The sequence below is a fragment of the Hemitrygon akajei genome, chromosome 5, assembly GCF_048418815.1.
Source record: "Hemitrygon akajei chromosome 5, sHemAka1.3, whole genome shotgun sequence".
NCBI lineage: Eukaryota > Metazoa > Chordata > Chondrichthyes > Myliobatiformes > Dasyatidae > Hemitrygon > Hemitrygon akajei.
In genome coordinates, this window is record NC_133128.1 from 173,528,775 (window position 1) to 173,546,574 (window position 17,800).

A 17,800-nucleotide genomic window follows, 5' to 3' on the forward strand; every position below is an offset into this window, starting at 1 on the left:
TCATAGGAACTTTTTTGTTTGGTTGTACAGGTTGACCTTCACTAATCCGGCACCACTGGGACCTGCGGAGTGCTGGATTAGTGAAAATGCCGAATTACAGAAGGATCACATTAAGCAATAGCTAACTGCCTCATCTTACCTTTAAAATATAATGTAAATCAGTACAGGTTAGATAATAATGAAGCAAATATTAAATGAGTAGCAAGTGAGAATTTAATAAAGTAATATACTGTACAGGCACAGAAAAAATAAAGGGTGCAGATAAATGTACAGGAATTAACCTATACAGAAAAGTTGAGCACTTCCGCTTCTAAAGTGAGACATTTAGTAAACCTTCAGGCAAAGTTACATGTTTGCAAGTGTGGGGTTGTCAGGATTATCAGCATCTTCATCTTGAAAAGTGAGTGAAGCATCAGGAACTGGTGCTGAAACTGGCACAACAGTTTCTTCAAAAACTGTTGATGTTGGTGGCTGCGCATTTGGGTGAGCAGAAGTTGAAGAAAGGCGGTCTTCTATACGCCACATTTCACGCGACTGCCAGGCGGCCAGGGATTCGGCGCTGGGCTCTTCCCTCTTCACTTGCAGTTACTGAGGGAATCGTTGTTAGTTTCTTTTCCTCCGCTTAGTAATATGCTTAAATTCAGTGGGTTGCCACGTCTGATCTGAGGTTGTAGGCAGAAGAGAACAGAGCGCTGGCCGGGCAACGCCGGAGGTCAGTGCGCGACTGCCAGCAGGCGGGTGAGAAGGAGGACTAGCTCCACTGCCGCTGGCAGGTGAGATGGGTGGGTGCTGGGCGGCCGTGTCTCATGCAAATGATATAAATAAATGCAGGAAAACAAGCAGGAATCACCTGTCTCTGCTTACAAGAGCGCACCAACACGTGATCAGATCTAGCACAAACAAAACAGTGAGGAGCAGACTCGTACGGTGGCCCAGGAAATTTGAGATTATGGTTGCGCGGAAAATTTGAAATCAATGCCAGATTATCGAAGGAACTGGATCACAGGTAGTTTGATTAGTGAAGGTCGACTGTATATTTGTACAGTCAGATGACAGTAAATTTGAACTTGATTTTATAGATCTATTAAGGGCAAGAGGATAATTAAGGAAAGAGTGGAGCCATCACCAATAGCCCATCCTTGTACAGCCATGTTGATGTCAAGTTCAAGAAAGCTCCCTAACACCTCTACTTCTTTAGGAAGCTAAAGAAATTTGGCATGTCCCTGTTGACCCTTATCAATTTTTATCAATGCACAGTAGCTTGGTATGCCAACTGCTCTGCAAATGACTGCAACAAACTGCAGAGAGTTGTGGATACAGCTCAGCACATACAGGAAATCAGCCTCCCTTCCATTGACTCTGCCTATATTACTTGCTGCCTCAGTAAAGCAGCCAGCATAATCAAAGACTCCACACGTCCCAGTCTCTCTTCTCCCGTTTTCCACAAAGCAGAAGAGGCAAAAGCCTGAAAGCATCTACCACCAGACACAAGGACGACTTCTGCTCCACTGTTATGAGACTATTAAATGGTTCCCTGGAATAATAAGATGGACTCTTGCCTTCACAATCTACCTCACAATGATCTTTCACTTTATTGTTTACCTGCACTGCACTCTCTCTCTAGCTATTACATTTTTATTCTGCATTGTTATTGTTTTACCTTGTTCTACCTCAGTTCACTGTGTAATGATTTGGTCTGTATGAACAGTATGCAAGACAAGATTTTCACTATATCTTAGGCTACGTCCACACTAGACCAGATAAATCTGTAACTGAAGCTTTTTCTCTTCATTTTGACCCTCCATCCACACTGAAACAGTGTTTACCTCCCCCGAAAATGGAGCTTTTCTAAAACACCCTCCAGAGTGTGTAAATTTGAAAACACAGCTTGGGCAGGAGTAGTGTGGACGGGGTAACCGAAGAGTTCTAAAAACACTGTCACGACGTGCCGGAACAGATGGTGACAGCAGTGCAGCATTTCATTGTTGTCTTGAACGCAACCCCCCACACAACCTAACAATTTCAGAACAGATGGCAACGAGACTGAAGCCAGAAGAATTAGAAATGTACTCACCATATACTTTGACCCATAACTTACTGAATAAGTATACTCACTTTGCCCTGTTTTCTGTCTTGCTTGTATAAAGGTAGTTTACCTATTTATGCAAGTACTTCTCTGACAATAGATGTGTAACAGCCTAATGTAACATTGTATGGAAATACAAGATAACACTGATGCAGACATATTTTATACATTTAACAAAGTGCTTTATTAATGCAACAGAGTTAGTCAGTTTTTCAGTGTTCATTGTCAGCTGGGTCATACTGTCCGTGAACTCCCTGTTGGTTGCCTCCATACACTCCAGTATTTTTTTTTTTTTACTTTTAAGTTCTCCTGCGCAAGAGCAAACAGCTGTCCATCGTTTGGCAATTTCGTTTTAAGTTTTTCTAGTCTGTAACTGGACAAACGCGCACTTTTACAGCGAGATTCGACACCAGATGTGTTGCTTGTTTTCTGTAGATGTGTCCTGCGCGTGCCCGGTAGGAGGGTATTCATCCAAATTCCCGTTTTAATGTGGACGAAGGTATTTTCAAAACTGCTAGATGTGGACACCTATCATTTTTACGCTAAACTGGCATTTTCAAAATTATTTGGTCAAGTGTGGATGAAGCCTCAATACATGTGACAATAATAAACCACTTCCAATTACCTGAGACATCAAAAGAACAACTTATGGGTGGAGCCAGAAGAAGTAGGTGAGATCTTAAATGAATTCTTTGCATCTGTATGCATCACGTTGTTTGATATTATATTTGGATAATTCAGGGAGGGCAAAAATGAAATTCCAAAGAGGAGGAAGTATTGGATATCTTGGTGGGTTTAAAGCTGGATAAATCCTCAGCCTGATAAGATGTATTCATTTTACTGCAGTAGGCCACGGTAAGCATAGCTGAGCTCCCAGTTGATTTGTGACCAACAAATGTTCCTTTATTCAAAAAGACAGCAAGGATAAGCTGAGTGAGTACAGGCCTGTCAGACTAGCACAATCGGTAGGGAAGGTATTGAGAAAAGTTCTGAACAGAATCAATAAACATTTGGGAAGGCAGGGTTTTGGTCAGAGATACTCAGCAAAGCTTTGCTGGTGAGAGATTGGGACAGACAAATTGAGTTTTTTGAAGAAATAATAAAATGATGAAAACTGTGAGTTCAATATAGTCTAAATGGACAAATAAGAACCTTGACAAAGCTGTGTGTGAAATTGTTCCAAAAGGCTACAGTCTAGATGCAAGGCAAGTTGGCAAATTGGATCCAAAGTTGGTTTGGTAATAAGAGTCAAAGGATGAAATATAGATTTAGTGATTGTAAGGACCAGTAGTTTGCCAGAAGGAACAAAGCTGGAAACCTCCTTGTTTATTTTTGATGTGACTGGTTGGAATGATTAAAACATTTGCAAATAACATGACTTGAGCTGCAATTGATAAAATGAGCAGAGAAATGGCAGATGGAATTTAATCTCTGTGTGAGGTGAAGCACTTTGAGAGGACACAAAGATAGGACATGTACCATGAATAGTAGGACCAAGGGAATATTGAGGAACAGAGCAACCCTAGTGTACAAATCCCAGGATTCTTGAAGGTGGCAGTACAAGTAGCTAAGATGGTGAAGATGGCATACAGAACACTTGCCTTCATTAACCATGTATTCGATGTATAGATGTATTCAAACAACTTCACAATAAGACAAATGAAAATTCTGGAAGAGCTCAGCCAATCAAAAACATCTGTGGGGGATAAAAACTCGGTTGAGGATCCTTCATCAAGACTAGACTGTGTTTGCCCCACTTGACATAAGTGATTGCACTGAAAAGGGTGCAAAGGAGCCCCATCAGGGTGTTGCCCGGAATAGGAGCACTTCAGCTATGAGGAGAAATCAGATGTTTGTTTACCTTTTTTTGAAAGGCGAAGGCTCAAACAGTATAAAAATTATGAGGAGCATTAATACAGCAATCAATAGGACATTTTTCCAATACCAAAGATGTCTAATCTAAAGTGCAGAGGTTTGGGGTCAGGGGTTTAGAGGGGATTTGAGAAAGAATATTTTTATCCAGATGTTTGGTATGTTGAATACATTGCCTGAGTGGGTGTTGGAGGAATGTATTCTCACAATATTTAAAAAGTACCTAATATTTAAAACACCCGTGATTTGCCAAAGCATAGAAGGCTACAGACCAGGTACTGGTAAATGGGATTAGTATAGGTTGTTGACCGTCTTGCAACTTAGTTATGGTGGCCACAGGACCTGTTTCTGTGCTATGTGACTTAGTTCCTCCCAATCTCCATAATCTCTCATAGTTCCGCATATCTGCAACTTCTCAAAACTCTGACCTTCAGTCATTCTGCTGTAGACCGTTTTATCACATGCCATCCAGGCAATTAGCTCTGAAATAAATTTCTTAATTCTCTGCTTTCACTAAGACAATCCTTCGAACTTATAATACTATAATACCTCACCAATGTGGATTTGTGCCAGATTTTAGATAATGCATTGAAACTTGGTATGTTATGCTACGTTAAAGGAGCTATATAAATCTTATAAATCCTTTTTCTTTCAAAATAGCGTTGTAGAATTCAGGGTTATTAATATTGTATATAAGTGAAAGTACACTTTAGTGCTGAAATTGAGTTCTATTATTAAAATCAGGGATATGGATGATAAAATTACGGGCTGTATAAAAAGATCTTACAAATCATTATCAGGATTAGGAGGATTCAAAATGTCGCACAATATTTTGAATTCAATTATATTACTTTTCTGACCTCTTCTGAATAAATTAGACCAAATATGTGATAGCTATGCTTGTGGCTCAGGGTTCAATATATTTTTGGACAAGAGAGATCAAAGAATGTAAGGTCAGTACATGAAAAGTGTTAATGACACTAAAGGTCAACCACATCCTTATCAAATGTAAGACCACATGCAGTGGCCTATTACTGCTTCTATAGTATGATGTGCCTGAGAGATCTGTATATTCTCCACAACAATTTTCTTGAGACTGATCAAAGAAGAAAATTTGCCTGGTATTTCCCCTGTGTACGTACAGAAACTGTATGAGGGAAGATTCATAATTGGCTCTGCTTGTCCATCAAATAGCCAGCTGACACTAATTGTCAATGAAACTTGAAACTTCAGAAGATTGCTGGTTACAAAATGATGTTGATTGCGTTGTTGCTAACTATTGCATTTTTAGTACTTCTGACAAAAGACTTCTGTATCTCTATTAATGTTTAATTTTTGCAATAAACAAAATACATTTTTCTGCTGTAAATTTTCAGAATTCAAAAATATTTGTGAAAAGTAAATATTCACAGTCTTAAGTCAATTTTACAGTGATGTGACAAGTCACTTAGTTAATGAGATTTTATTCCTTTGTTAAAATGGTAAGTGATAATGTTCTGGCTGGTTAATGAAGTAACATTATACTTTAAGATATTGGGCAGAATTAGGCCATTCAGTCCATCAAGTTTGCTCTGCCATTTCATCGTGACTGATTTATTAGCCCTCTCAACCCCATTCTACTGCCTTTGAAACCCTTACTAATCAAGAACATCTGCTTTAATCAACCTCCATTTTAACTAGACCCAATGACTTGGGCTCCACAACCATCTGTGACAATGAATTCAATAGATTCACTACCTAGGTTTAACTAAAGAAACTCCTCCTCATCTTTGTCCTTTTTATCTGGCCACAAAATCATCAATTCCATTATCTATATCTTTGCCATATAATGTGAAAAGTACCTGTTCCAACATTGACCCCTGTGGATAATCACTAGGCACAAAAAGGCTCTTTGCCTCTTGTCAGTCAGCCAATCTTCTATCCATGGTAGTATCTTTCATATAATACCATGGGTTCTTATCTTGTTTACCAGCCTCTTCTGAAAATCTGAAGTAAACAACATTCACTGCCTCTCCTTTGTCTATGCTGCCTGTTATTTGCTCAAAGAATTCCATCAGATTTGCCAGGTAAGATTTCCCCTTAAGGAAACCATACTGACTTCAGCCAATTTCATCATTGAACAATACAGTCTTGTTATCTGATGCTGATAAATTGCAAATGCTTATTTTTTTAATTCACAATTAATTCATCTTCTTTACAGAGCATATGAGACATCAAAAATTTATAGAGATCTTAAGTTAAGAGGCGCTCTCATCCAAAACAAGCAGTTAAGACTTCTACCACAGGAACAGGTTTATGATAAAGTTAATGGTGTTTGGAATCTATCAAGTGATCAGGTATGTTATATTCCATGTTATACAGTAAAGAGGAGCTTCATTAGGTGAATTGGGATTTGTAATAGATTTTGTTTTTGATAATTCGGTTTTTAATAAATAAAAAGTCATATGTGTTTTCCTCTCTCTATAGGGCAATCTTGGAACATTTTTTATTACAAATGTTCGGATTGTATGGCACGCAAATATGAATGATAGTTTCAATGTTAGCATTCCCTATCTTCAAATTGTAAGTTTTATTTTCCTTTCATATGACATAAGCATAATCTTCTTTCTCAAAATATTGTACCTTATTAAAGAAATATTAGAATATAATCTAAAGAATATGAATGTGATTTTTATAGAGTGACATTTTCATCTGATTATTTTATTTTGACTTTGTATTACCAGTAGTATTTTTATAATGAAATTAAAGCAGTCCGTTGGATGGTTAGTTTTATCCAGGGAGCTTTATTTTTTGATGCACTTAGTGTTTTCCATTAGTCTAATGATTTGAAACAAATTTATAGAACTCATTACTTTTTGGTCTGATGTAACCTATTGCTAAATTGGAGAAGGGAGCATGTGAGGGACGTCACTCTAGTCCACTCAGCCTGAGGCTGCTACTGGGTGTTAGCATGAAGTCATGAAGTGTATGATTAGAGCTGTGATTCCCAGCTCTTTCAGTACTTCCTGATTTGGATGCAAATACTGGCCTATTATGATAAAAGCTTACTCCTAGGTGTGATTAAAAGATTATATTTTTAAAACTTAGTTGAAATGATAACTTAAGTGAATAGCTTGAACAGTATAAAACAATGTGGCTGCATAATTTGCAAATGGGAGAAGGCGTGTTTATTTTTTGGTTCAACTTTTGTGCTTTTTTAAAAGTTTTTTTGCTCTTTTCAGAGTCTCCCATTTATTTAACGCAAAGAAAGTTGAAGCTCAAAAGTAAGGGTTTAATGTAACTGAGGTCCAAATTAATCAAGATACAGATAATTTCAGTTTCAAAATTGAATTTACATAATCTTTGTTCCTAAAAATTAATCAGATATGTGATTCTGTGGTTTAAGTGTCTGGAGTTTTTGACATGTTTGGTTATCTTGTGATACATGTGTGGCATAAAGTTTATTTGATGTTTCATTCCAGCGATCTATAAAGATCAGGGACTCAAAATTTGGGCTGGCACTTGTTATAGAAAGTTCACAACAGGTAAGTTCTTAATATGATAATGTTGACAATTTGTTTTAAAAATAATGGTAAAAATAAATCTAAAAATGTGCTATTTTTCATGATGTATGAACTCATGTGGACAAGGGTGGCATTGTGGCATTTTCTGCTACTTCCTCCCAGGTCCAAGGACCTCCATTCAATCCTAGCCTCAGGTTTTGGCTGAGTGGAATTAATCATAACTGCAGAGATTTGAAGTGGCTGTTCCACACTGAAAGGTGTGGTGTAGGCCAAATTGTTCCTGTGAGTTACTGCTCAGTGTAGATAAAAGACAAAAGAAATAAAGGAATGTTGATGAACATGTGAAGGAGAGCTAGTTGCAAGGAACATAAGGTGAGCAGTGAATAATGTGATTGCTCTGTTGGAAACCAGCATGTACTTGATTGATTCTGATTATATCTGCATCATTATAAATAGTGAATATATAAGTAGAAGGAGTTATTGTAAAAGTTCTTGTTATTTCTAGAGTGGAGGATATGTTCTTGGCTTTAAAATTGATCCTGTGGAGAAACTTCAAGAGGCAGTTAAAGAGATAAACTCTTTGCATAAAGTCTACTCTGCCTGTCCGATCTTTGGGGTCCAATATGAAATGGAGGAAAAGGTGTGTATTTATTATATTTAAAACATTATGCCCCATTGTTTTGTGCTATTATTTAGATTTCATAGAATGTGATTTTTTTTAAAGGGGACAAGCATCTAACTGCTCTGATCTGTTAGATAAGTCAGGACAGCCAATTGAACATAAGTTTCTTTTTGCTTTCTCTTCGCCATGATACCATTCATCTTATTTAATAAAAAGAGGAAATACCAGCAACATAGCATGTTAGGTAGCATCTATGGAGGAAGAAATGTTCCCAAGACATTTACCCCTCAGCACAATTCATTGTGATCTTTAATGTCTGAATGAAATACCAACGATGGCAAAAGATAAAATAGAGCTGTGGATCAGGATAACTTTCAGATACAGTGAGTTTGTGATGTTACAGAGGGAGGTCAAGAGCATGTGTGTATCAAAGCAAAGATTTTGGGGTGTGACAATAATCATTTGCGAATGCTATGTACTCTGAACATGTCTTTGATTTTTAAGTAGATCTGAACGATCAGGAAAAGGATTCAGCAGGAATTCACATGGGTTGAAACTGGAGACATTTGCTAAGGAAATAGATGTAAATTGGAAATGAGATCTGGGGTGTTCTGATGATGTTGGTTAACATCTGTTCCTCTGGGCCCTTTTAGATTGCAGATTGTTGTCCTTGAATAGAATTTGCCACAATCGAGTTAGTATCTCTCCTTTTTTAGAGTCACAAACATTTTTAATACAATTAATTAAGATCTGGAACTCAATAATTGAGATGGGCAATTTGCACATTCGAGCACAGAAACTCAAAAGGAAACTCGATAAAGACTGAAAGTAAAAATCAATGCAGAGCTAAGGAATGGAAGGCAAGTGAGTGGGAAAGTTAGTGTTATGTTTGACAAATTTAAGTAAATCTGTTTGTTCCTTTGGCAGATCATGATGTGTGATCTTGGACGCAAGCGTGTGCTTTCCTCTTGCAAGTTCCCTTTTTCACAACCTCTCATAGGGTTTAAAGCATATTCCTTTAAATTTAACACCAAATAACCAATCCCTATAGAAAAAGAGATGCGCTTGATGTGGTATTGTTTTAAGAAACTGTCAATAGTTTACAATAAAAAATTGTTTTCTCATTATAACAATATTCCACAGGCTGTAAACAGCTGCACAGAAATTTTATAACTCATGTTGCTCTAGCAAACATGACTGGACAGGACAGTGCATGTCCTACAAGTTATGCAGGTTTTAGATTGCTGTTGTAGCATATAAAAGTCAATCTTGCAAATTACCAAAAAATCTGTAGAGAAATGTAAAATGCAAAAGATCATAGTTTTGATTGTTTTATGTATTGATAATCATTAACCTTTGTATCGTAAATGTCATAACTGTTAACTTGCCAAATATATTAAACACAGTGGCCCCACAAAGGATTAAAAAGAAATCATTAGCGAGCATAAACTGGATTTCCACAGTTATGCAAATGACACACAATTGTCTATCTCGGTTGAGCCTGATGATGATAATACCCTATCTTCTCTGACTTGTGGTCTGGCTGCAATAAACAAATGGATGAGCAATAATTTCCTTAAACAAAATGAAGATAAAATTGAAATACTTTTGATTTGGTTCCAAAGCCAAAAGAGATAAACTTCTTGATAAATTTGGGAACTTGGCTCTCCAAGTAAAATCAAAAGTAACTAGTCTGCGTGTTATCCTTGATTTAGATTTGTATTTTAAATCCCACATAAAGAAAATAACCAGAACAGCATTTCTACACTTAATAAAAACATAAGAAATAGGAGCAGAAGTAGGCCACCTGCCCGTAGAGCCTGCTTCTCCATTCAATAAGATCATGGTTGATTTGGCTATGGACTCACCTCCACCTACCTGCCTTTTTCCCATAATCCTTAATTTCCCTACTCTGCAAAAAATATTGCAAAGGTACGCTTGTTTCTGTCACATAATGATGCTGAAAACGAATTAATATCTTTATATTGAATAGACTAAGATTACTGCAATGCACTTTTTACTGGCCTTCCAAAGCAATTTATTGACAAACTTCAACTCACTGAGAATACCACATTAAGACTTTTAATCAAAGCCAGGATGAAGGGGCAACATATCACTTCCATATGTGCTACTCTGCATTGGCTTCCTTTATCTTTTAGAATAGATTTTAAAGTTCTCTTACTTGTTTTTGAAGTTCTTAATCATCTGAGACAGGAATAAATGACAGAATAGTTTTCCTTTTATAATCCTGTTTGAGCTCTCAGGTCTTCTTCCATTGGTCTCTAAATTTAAATGATTTCCCTCAAATGATAATTAGCAGGTCGGCTTTTTTGAATTCTTCAACTGTGGAATTCAATTCCTAATAATATAAGGGATGCAAACTCAGTTGACACTTCTAAGCACCAGCTCAAAACCTATTTATTTAACCTTGATTTTAGCTAACATCTTTTTGTCTTTCATTTTTATATTTTTTAAATTTATTTTCATATTTGTGCTTTTATTCCATTGTAAAGTACTTTGAACAACATCATCTGTATGAAAAGTGCTCTATAAATTTATTATTATTATAAGCAACTGGTTGAATTTTATTTTCATTGCTAATTAGTGAATTTGAAGGTGAGTTTGAGAGTGGTAGTGGAGGATTGCTTCTCTGAATGGAGGCCTGTGACTAGTGGTGTGCCCCAGGGATCAGTGCTGGGTCCATTGTTATTTGTCATCTATATCAATGATCTGGATGATAATGTGGTAAATTGGATCAACAAATTTGCTGATGATACAAAGATTGGAGGTGTAGTGGACAGTGAAGAAATTTTTCTAAGCTTGCAGAGGGATTTGGACCAGCTGGAAAAATGGACTGAAAAATGGCAGATGGAGTTTAATGCAGACAAGTGTGAGGTACTGCACTTTGGAAGGACAAACCAAGGTAGAACATACAAGGTAAATGGTAGGACACTGAGGAGTGCAGTAGAACAGAGGGATCTGGGAATACAGATATGTAATTCCCTAAAAGTGGCGTCACAGGTAGATAGAGTCGTAAAGAGAGCTTTTGGTGCATCAGCCTTTATAAATCAAAGCATTAAGTGTAAGAGTTGGAATGTTATGATGAGGTTGTATAAGACTTTAGTAAGGTCGAATTTGGAAAAGGTTGAAAGAGTGCAGAGAAGGTTTACAAGGATGTTGCCGGGACTTGAGAAACTGAGTTACAGAGAAAGGTTGAATAAGTTAGGATAGTGGTCGCCAATCCGTCAATCGTGATCAACTGGTCGATCTTTGAGACTTCCCCAGTAGATCCCGAAAAAATGAAAAGTAAATACACAAATACTGTTGAGAGATTGTTTCCGGGTTGTGGGGTTTTAGTTCTGCTCTTTCTGCCCAGTGCACAATACTCCCCACAATACACAGTGTAATTCAGTGGTCCCCAACCACTGGGCCATGAGGAAACAATATGAGTCAGCTGCACTTTTCCTCATTCCCTGTCATGCCCACACGCGAGGTCATCAGTTGCCTAAACGCAGTGATACACTCGCGGCAGTGATCACTGGTTGGCCGCGGGCGGCCAGCTGTAAGTGCCGTTGCTACCATACCGGAGCATGGACAGATGGGTGCAGCCTCTAAACCTGTTTACCACACCAAGTGTTTGTGGGGAACCCGGTGCTAAAATATTCGCAGATGACCTAATTCGGGCTCAGCTTTTCATAAGCATCAGAGCAGCTACTGCGCTGCGATCTACTGAAACAAACTTTTGTCGGCCGATAGATCCTACAGGGGGGGTGGGTGCGTCCTGTCACACTCCTCGCTCGGTCGGTCACTCAGGACTACGACTGCCGCAGCCCCGGTACAGGGACCACCGGCCCTGACCTTGTCCTCTCACCCCACCTACGACCAGCCGCACCTGGCCAAGGCATCTGGCGGCGGGTGGGCGGGAGGCTGTACGAGGCAATGAAGCCCTCAAAACTGCTTCAGCACTTTTGAGTCCAAGCACCCAGCACTTAAAGACAAACGCGTTGAGATTTTTCAGCAGAAAAAACGTGAGCAAGTGGGACAGAAGCTAAGTGCCGAGAGCCGCGAAAACTAAATTTCGGAATAGACTGGATATAAGGAACCTGCTTCGAGTATCGGTGTATTCCGCTCGTGTTTAACACCACCACCCCCACCCTCGTCTGCCAGTCCACAAGAATATTGTCAATATTAAACAGGTCTGCGGTGCAAAAAAGGGATGGGTACCCCTGGTGTTTATACATTATTTCTACTTATGGGTTGCGGGGTTTTACTTCCGGTCTTTTCTGCTCCAGTGCGCATGCATGTAACTAATCGATCTCGGGTCGATCTTGCCTTTCACTAAGGCCGAGATAGGGGATTTTGGGCTTAAAAAGGTTGGTGACTACTAGGTTAGGAATTAATTCCCTGGAACGTAGAAGAATGAGGGGAGATTTGATAGAGATGTATAAAATTATGATGGGTATAGACAGAGTGTATGCAAGCAGGCTTTTTCCACTGAGGCTAGGGGAGAAAAAAAAACCAGAGGACATGGGTTAAGGGTGAAGGGGGGAAGGTTTAAAGGGAACATTGGGGGGGATTCTTCACACAGAGAGTGGTGGGAGTGTGGAATGAGTTGCTAGATGAAGAAGTAAATGCAGGCTCACTTTTAACATTTAAGAAAAATTTGGGCAGGTACATGGATGAGAGGGTTATGGTGGGATATGGTCCAGGTGCAGGTCAGTGGGACTAGGCAGAAAAATGGTTCAACACAGCCAAGAAGGGCCAGTTTCTGTGCTGTAATGTTCTATGGTTCTAAGGAATTAACGTTATTCTTGGTGATTTCAAGATCTGAGTAATAAAGTTGTTACAGGTCCACAATCCCTTATCTGAAATTCTGAAATCCAAAAAGCTTCGAAAACCGTTTTTTTTCCCGCCAACTGCTGACGTCACTCAGGTGTGAGTGGCAGCACTAGCAGAGGCCACTAGACGTCAGTTATGGCTCAACACTCATACTGGTTACACGTGCATTTGCTGTTCGCTGGTATTTTGTGTTCACTGTTGACTTTGTGTTTAATTTTACTGTGAAAATGTCAAAAAGAGCTGCAGATACCCCTATGGGTAACAATGAGAAAGAGAGAAGGAAGCATTATCAATAACGCAGAAAGTGGAGTTATTGCAGAAGCTTGATCATGGTGTGTCTGTGCAACGTCTTACTGAACAATATGGTGTCGGAACTACCATTGTATATGATTTAAAGAAACAGAAAGACAAGTTACTTAAATTTTATAGTGACAGTGACTTCTACATTTATTCCAATAAGTCATTTACCATGTGTTTGATTTGGTTCGTTTGAAGCTGTATATTTTTATGTTTTATTAAATGTTTTTGTTGGAAATAAAAAAAATTTCTTGTCATTATTCCCTAAACAATACAGTATAACAACTATTTGCATAGCATTTACATCGTATTAGGTATTATAAGTAATCTAGAGATGATTTAAAGTATATGGGAGGATGTGCATAGGTCTGGAGTTCCACTGGATCCTAAAGTCCACCCGCACTGAGACAGGTTAAATAAGGGACTTGAGCATAAGTGTTTTTTGTAACCACGGGGGGGGGGGGGGGGGCGGGGCGGTGGGTCTCGGAACCAATAAGGAGGGATTCTGAAGTTCAAAAAGTTTTGAATTCCGAAATGCAACTGACCCCAAGGATTTCGGATAAGGGATTGTGGACCTGTATTCCTTCCCCACTCAGAATGTCTGCACTGGTGCAAAATTCAGTTATGACTTTTGATTGTTACATACTGTTACAGCCTCAGCCACTAGAAGACCTGACAGTTGAGCAAGTTCAGGATGATGTCGAAATTGAACCAGAGGAACCAACTGATGCATTTGTGGTGAGTTAAAATTAATATATGCAAAACATTTATAGACTATAAAGATGTTGATATTTCAGCATAAATTGTCGACTTTTGAAAACATAGTTGGTTTTACATTGAAAAAAGAACGGATTACAGATTCATCTGGGTAATGTTTTAAAAAGGCTCTTCTGTTATGCCAGTTATGATGAGGTTTCAGTCCAAAATAAAGTAGTGATAGTTGCACATAAAGATCACAAATAAGTTAGCAGGGGGCTATGAGACTTTTTTGTCTTCTTTTACCACATAACTGAAAGTAGTGATTATCTTAATTTTAAAACTAAAATAGTGGATTTTCCAGGCAATATCAGACAGAATCTTAGGAAGTTCTGACAATCCAGTATGTACACAAATCCCAAGATCAACTGGTAATCTTATAATGGGTTTACTTGCCTCATTTTCTACTGTGCTTACTGTATTACTTTGCTTCTCCTCCAGTGACAACATAGCAGATGTCATAACAAGTCATGAAGTCATATCAATATTCAAAAGCCAGTGTTAACTAAAGAGATATGATGTTGGAGGTATAACAGCACACTTCTTGCCTGTTATTAGAAGATTTCTGTAGACAGAACCATATTACCTGATGGTAGAAATTGTAGTGATGCAATTATTGATATAATATGGATTTCTGCACAAAAACCAAAACTGCACACAATAGTCTAAGTTTGGTTACAGAAAGATCATGTATAATTAACAAGAGGTTTGGGACTGAAGTTAGATAACATTTACTCACTCAGATGATGAACCTGTAAAATTTGCAACTACTGAGGGCTATGGAGGTTAAGTCACTGAATATTTTTGTGGAGGAGAGAAATAAATTTCTCGAAACCAAAAGGCATGAAAGAATAAGGAAAGAAAGTGACAATAAATGGCCTCTTTTCAGGTGACAGGCAACAATTAGTGATGTACTACATGGGCCTTGAGTATTCATAATATTTTTCAATGCTTTGATTAAGGGAAACAATTATACTTGTGACACTGGTTGTATTATGAATTGTCAGTTGGGTACAAAGAAGCTTTAAGTCAAATTAGACAGTGACAGTGAATGCACAAAAACATAGCTGATGCAGTATAATATGGTTAAATATTGTTACAAGAATCACCCCTTGTAATAATGATCAGTGAGGCACAGAGAGAATCTGTATTGACTGACAAGTACCTTTATTGTCTCAACGGAAGAACACATGAATTTACACAACCAATACCTGTGTGCGCACCTAAGTTTCCCTGATCTTCCATGAACAGTCAAAGAACAGAAAATGTAATATCCAATTAAAAAGGAGTTTCTGCTGCTGGTCATGTATTCCTCGTAGTCTCATTTTGAATCTCCACATATTTGTGGGCACCTCACATCCATGCTAGTTGTTCTTCTACAGAGTTGCAGGTGCCAGCACACTTGAAGCATCTGCTTTTATATTCATTCCTTAGCAATTCAAATATTACATTCCAGCGTCATTGGCTGTAGGTCATGTGTCTGACCTTTAACACCTTTTTATTGGCTCCTCTGCTCCAGGCCAGCATCCACTTACTGCCCTCTTCCCAGCAAGTGACAGTCGGTAATTTATGACTCTTTATTCTCAATTAGCAACTAGATTGAATCACGTAGAACAGATTCAGACCCCAACAGTCAAAAACCTGCATGTTATATCCAACCAAAGAACACCTCACAGATAACTTCTTATTTGGAAGTGATCCCTGTCCAACAGATTACCTGAGCCATTATTGTGTTGACTTTAAAACACTGATCAAGCCAAGTGACTAACTCACAAAATGGAGAGTCTTTTGATAAAATGGCAACGTCCATTTCCTCCCTCATGGCAAGAACAAAGGCAGTTGTCTGTCTGCTTCCACTGTTCCTGATTCAATCGAATTCACTGATTTGCAGACTGTAATTCTTTCTGGCCAACAATATGAAATAATCCACTTGGGCAAGAAAAACCAAAAGGCAGATTATTATTTAACTATCTTGGTAATTCTTGCTATACAAAGAGATTTGGGTGTCTTGTACACCAGTCATTGAAAGCATACTTACAGGTATGCCAAGCAGTTAACGACGCAGAATGTATTTTAGCTTTCCAAGCTAGAGGATTTAAGTATAAGAGCGATGATGTTCGTCAACCTAGTTTCAGTACGTACAGTGGCATGCAAAAGTTTGGGCACCTCTGGTCAAAATTTCTGTTACTGTGAATAGCTAAGCGAGTAAAAGATGACCTGATTTCCAAAAGGCATAAAGTTAAAGATGACACATTTCTTTAATATTTTAAGAAATATTAAATCAGAATCAGTTTTATTATTACTGATACGTTGCGAAATTTGTTGTTTTTGTGTAAGACCTTGAACACTGTTACAATTAAAAAATAGTGCAAAAGAAGAATAGTGAGTTAGTGTTCATGGACTGTTCGGAAATTTGATGGTGAAGGGAAGTAGCTGTTCCTAAAGCATTGAAAGAGTTGTTCTTCAGTCTCCTGTACCTCTTCCCTAATGGTAGTAAAGAGAAGATGGCATGCCCTGAATAGTGAGGGTCCTTAATGATGGATGTTGCCTTCATGAGGCACTGCCTTTTGAAGATGTTCTTGATGATGGGAAGGCTACTTCCCTTTTACAGTTTCAAAATAACAAAACAGGAAAAAGGCCTGAAGCAAAAGTTTAGGCACCCTGCATGACAGTACTTAGTAACAACCCCTTCGGCAAGTATCACAGCTTGTAAACGCTTTCTGTAGCCAGCTTTCAATTCTTGTTTGGGGGCTTTTCGCCCATTCTTCCTTGCAAGAGCCTTCTAGTTCTGTGAGATTCATGGGCCATCTCGCATGCACCGCTCTCTTGAGGTCTATCCACAGATTTTCGATGATGTTTAAGTCGGGGGACTGTGAGGGCCATGGCAAAACCTTCAGCTTGTGCCTCTTGAGGTAGTCCATTGTGGATTTTGAGGTACGTTTAGGATCATTATCCTGTTGTAGAAGCCATCCTCTTTTCATCTTTAGCTTTTTTACAGAAAGTGTGATGTTTACTTCCAGAATTTGCTGGTAATTAATTGAATTCATTCTTCCCTCTACCAGTGAAATGTTCCCCATGCCACTGGCTAAAACACAAGCTCAAAGCATGATCGATCCACCCCCATGCATAACAGTTGGAGAGGTGTTCTTTTCATGAAATTCTGCACCCTATTTTTCTCTAAACATACCTTTGCTCATTACAGCCAAAATGTTCTATTTTAACTTCATCAGTCCACAGGACTTGTTTCCAAAAAGCACCAGGCTTGTTTAGATGTTCCTTTGCAAACTTTTGACGCTGAATTTTGTGGTGAGGACGCAGGAAAGTTTTTTTTCTGATGACTCTTCCATGAAGGTCATATTTGTGCGGGTGTCGCTGCATAGTAGAACAGTGCACCACCACTCCAGAGTCTGCTAAATCTTCCTGAAGGTCTTTTGCAGTCAAATGGGGGTTTTGATTTGCCTTTCTAACAATCCTATGAGCAGTTCTCTTGGAAAATTTTCTTGGTCTTCCACACCTCAACTTGACCTCCACCGTTCCTGTTAACTGCCATTTCTTAATTACATTACGAACTGAGGAAACGGCTACCTGAAAACGCTTTGCTATCTTCTTATAGCCTTCTCCTGCTTTGTGAGCATCACTTATTTTAATTTTCTGAGTGCTAGGCAGCTGCTTAGAGGGGCCCATGGCTGCTGATTGTTGAGACAAAGTTTGAGGTGTCAGGGTATTTATAAAGCTTTGAAATTTACATCACTTGGCCTTTCCTAATGATGACTTTGAACAAGCCATAGCCCTAACAAGCTAATTAAGGTCTGAGACCTTGATAAA

General features: G+C 38.5%; 1 protein-coding gene across 1 annotated transcript in view; it reads left to right on the forward strand.

Moving 5' to 3' along the window:
- Positions 1-17,800, forward strand: part of bbs5 (Bardet-Biedl syndrome 5) — a 48,876-nt gene that overhangs the window by 29,267 nt on the left and 1,809 nt on the right. Inside the window, exons 6-10 of the mRNA XM_073047245.1 lie at positions 6,159-6,294; positions 6,425-6,520; positions 7,420-7,482; positions 7,967-8,101; positions 13,874-13,957. Coding sequence (XP_072903346.1) covers positions 6,159-6,294; positions 6,425-6,520; positions 7,420-7,482; positions 7,967-8,101; positions 13,874-13,957 — 514 coding nt within the window. The remainder of the gene's footprint in view (positions 1-6,158; positions 6,295-6,424; positions 6,521-7,419; positions 7,483-7,966; positions 8,102-13,873; positions 13,958-17,800) is intronic.